Raw genomic sequence first — 1,337 nt, 5'->3', positions numbered from 1 at the left:
ACGGCGTTACAGTAACGCGTTACTTTGTAACGCGTTAGTCCCAACACTGCGTTCTATCGACCCCATTTTCTATTGATATTGATCACATGTCTATCGCGATATATATTGTTATTGTTTTATCGCCCAGCCCTAGGAAGCAGTGTCGATTGTCATTGTTGTTACGCGATTTCGTGAATAAAACTTAAAAAAAAAAAAAAAAATTTAATTAATGAAAAACCGTATTTTTTATCACTGCAACCGTAACCCGGAATAGGTTGATGAAAACCGTACTAATTACGGGAAAACCGGAGTAGTTGGCAGGTATGTAAAAGGGTCAAATTACAGCTCAAAGAGGCGGCGGAATAATAATAATAAAACACACGAAATACAATAGGGACCTCTGTCCCAAAGGGACATTGCGGTCCCTAATTACATTACATGAAGAGTGCAAAAAACAACATTGTGTATGTGCAAAATGACAATAGAGCCGTCTTTAGGTGCTCAGTTCTGACTTGTCGTCTGTCTTTGGGGGTTCAATTTGCATGGCAACCAGGTAACCTGAAGAAGTAAGCCAGGTTAATTTGTTTCAGTCGGAATAAAACCACTGGGTCTTCTCAAACTCACTTTCGGTATAGTCCGTCTCAGGTCGGACAGTGATGAAGATCCAGGCCACGCCCACCAGCAGCGCCACCACCAGGTTGACCGTCACCCAAGTGTGGAGTATTTGCTGCTGCGACCCTTCTGGCCTTAAAGGTGTGACCATCATCTCAATCAAAGTAGCAAAGTAAGAGAGAGAAAAGTTGGGGGGGTGTTACCAGAGTGTGGAGTTGGAGGCGTGGTAGAGGTTGATGCGGTCGCTCGTCGTCTGCTGGCTGAGAGAAAGCACCAACGCAGCGAAATACACTGCAGACCAAGGAAGCACAGACGTTACTACACATCTACAACCCTGATGGAAATAATTACGCTAAACTCACAGAATGAGGCGATAGCCACCGGGTCCAGTGTGATCAGCTCCTGCATCGCCATGGAAACCCTGGCCAGGTTGACTCTAATAACACAAGTTTGTTTTTTTACTTCATTAACCCTTGTGTAATGTTCATATTGTTGTTACTCAGCCAGCGGTTGTGGGTCTGATGGACCCCTTGCATTTTGTGGCTCTTAATGCCTCACAATCAAACACTTTTATGTTCAAATACTGAACAGATGTTTACCTTATCCCAATAAACATCTGTTCAGATGTTTACCTTATCCCAATAATCATCTGTTCAGTATTTGAACATAAAAGTGTTTGATTGTGAGGCATTAAAAGCCACAAAATGCAACGGGTCCATCAGACCCACAAACGCTGGCTGAGTAAC

At 43.4% G+C, this 1,337-nt stretch overlaps 1 protein-coding gene across 1 annotated transcript in view; it reads right to left on the bottom strand.

Annotated features, from left to right (window-relative positions):
• Positions 1 to 311: 311 nt before the first annotated feature.
• Positions 312 to 1,337, bottom strand: part of LOC133571081 (transmembrane protein 237A-like) — a 22,384-nt gene continuing 21,358 nt past the window's right edge. Inside the window, exons 11-14 of the mRNA XM_061924125.1 lie at positions 954 to 1,027; positions 795 to 882; positions 604 to 725; positions 312 to 537 (exon numbers count right to left, since the gene is read on the bottom strand). Coding sequence (XP_061780109.1) covers positions 473 to 537; positions 604 to 725; positions 795 to 882; positions 954 to 1,027 — 349 coding nt within the window. The 3' untranslated portion in view covers positions 312 to 472. The remainder of the gene's footprint in view (positions 538 to 603; positions 726 to 794; positions 883 to 953; positions 1,028 to 1,337) is intronic.

Source organism: Nerophis lumbriciformis, linkage group LG28 (genome assembly GCF_033978685.3).
Source record: "Nerophis lumbriciformis linkage group LG28, RoL_Nlum_v2.1, whole genome shotgun sequence".
NCBI classification, from domain to species: Eukaryota; Metazoa; Chordata; class Actinopteri; order Syngnathiformes; family Syngnathidae; genus Nerophis; species Nerophis lumbriciformis.
The sequence above is the reverse complement of the archived record's forward strand: the minus strand, read 5'-3'. Positions and strand labels throughout refer to the sequence as shown.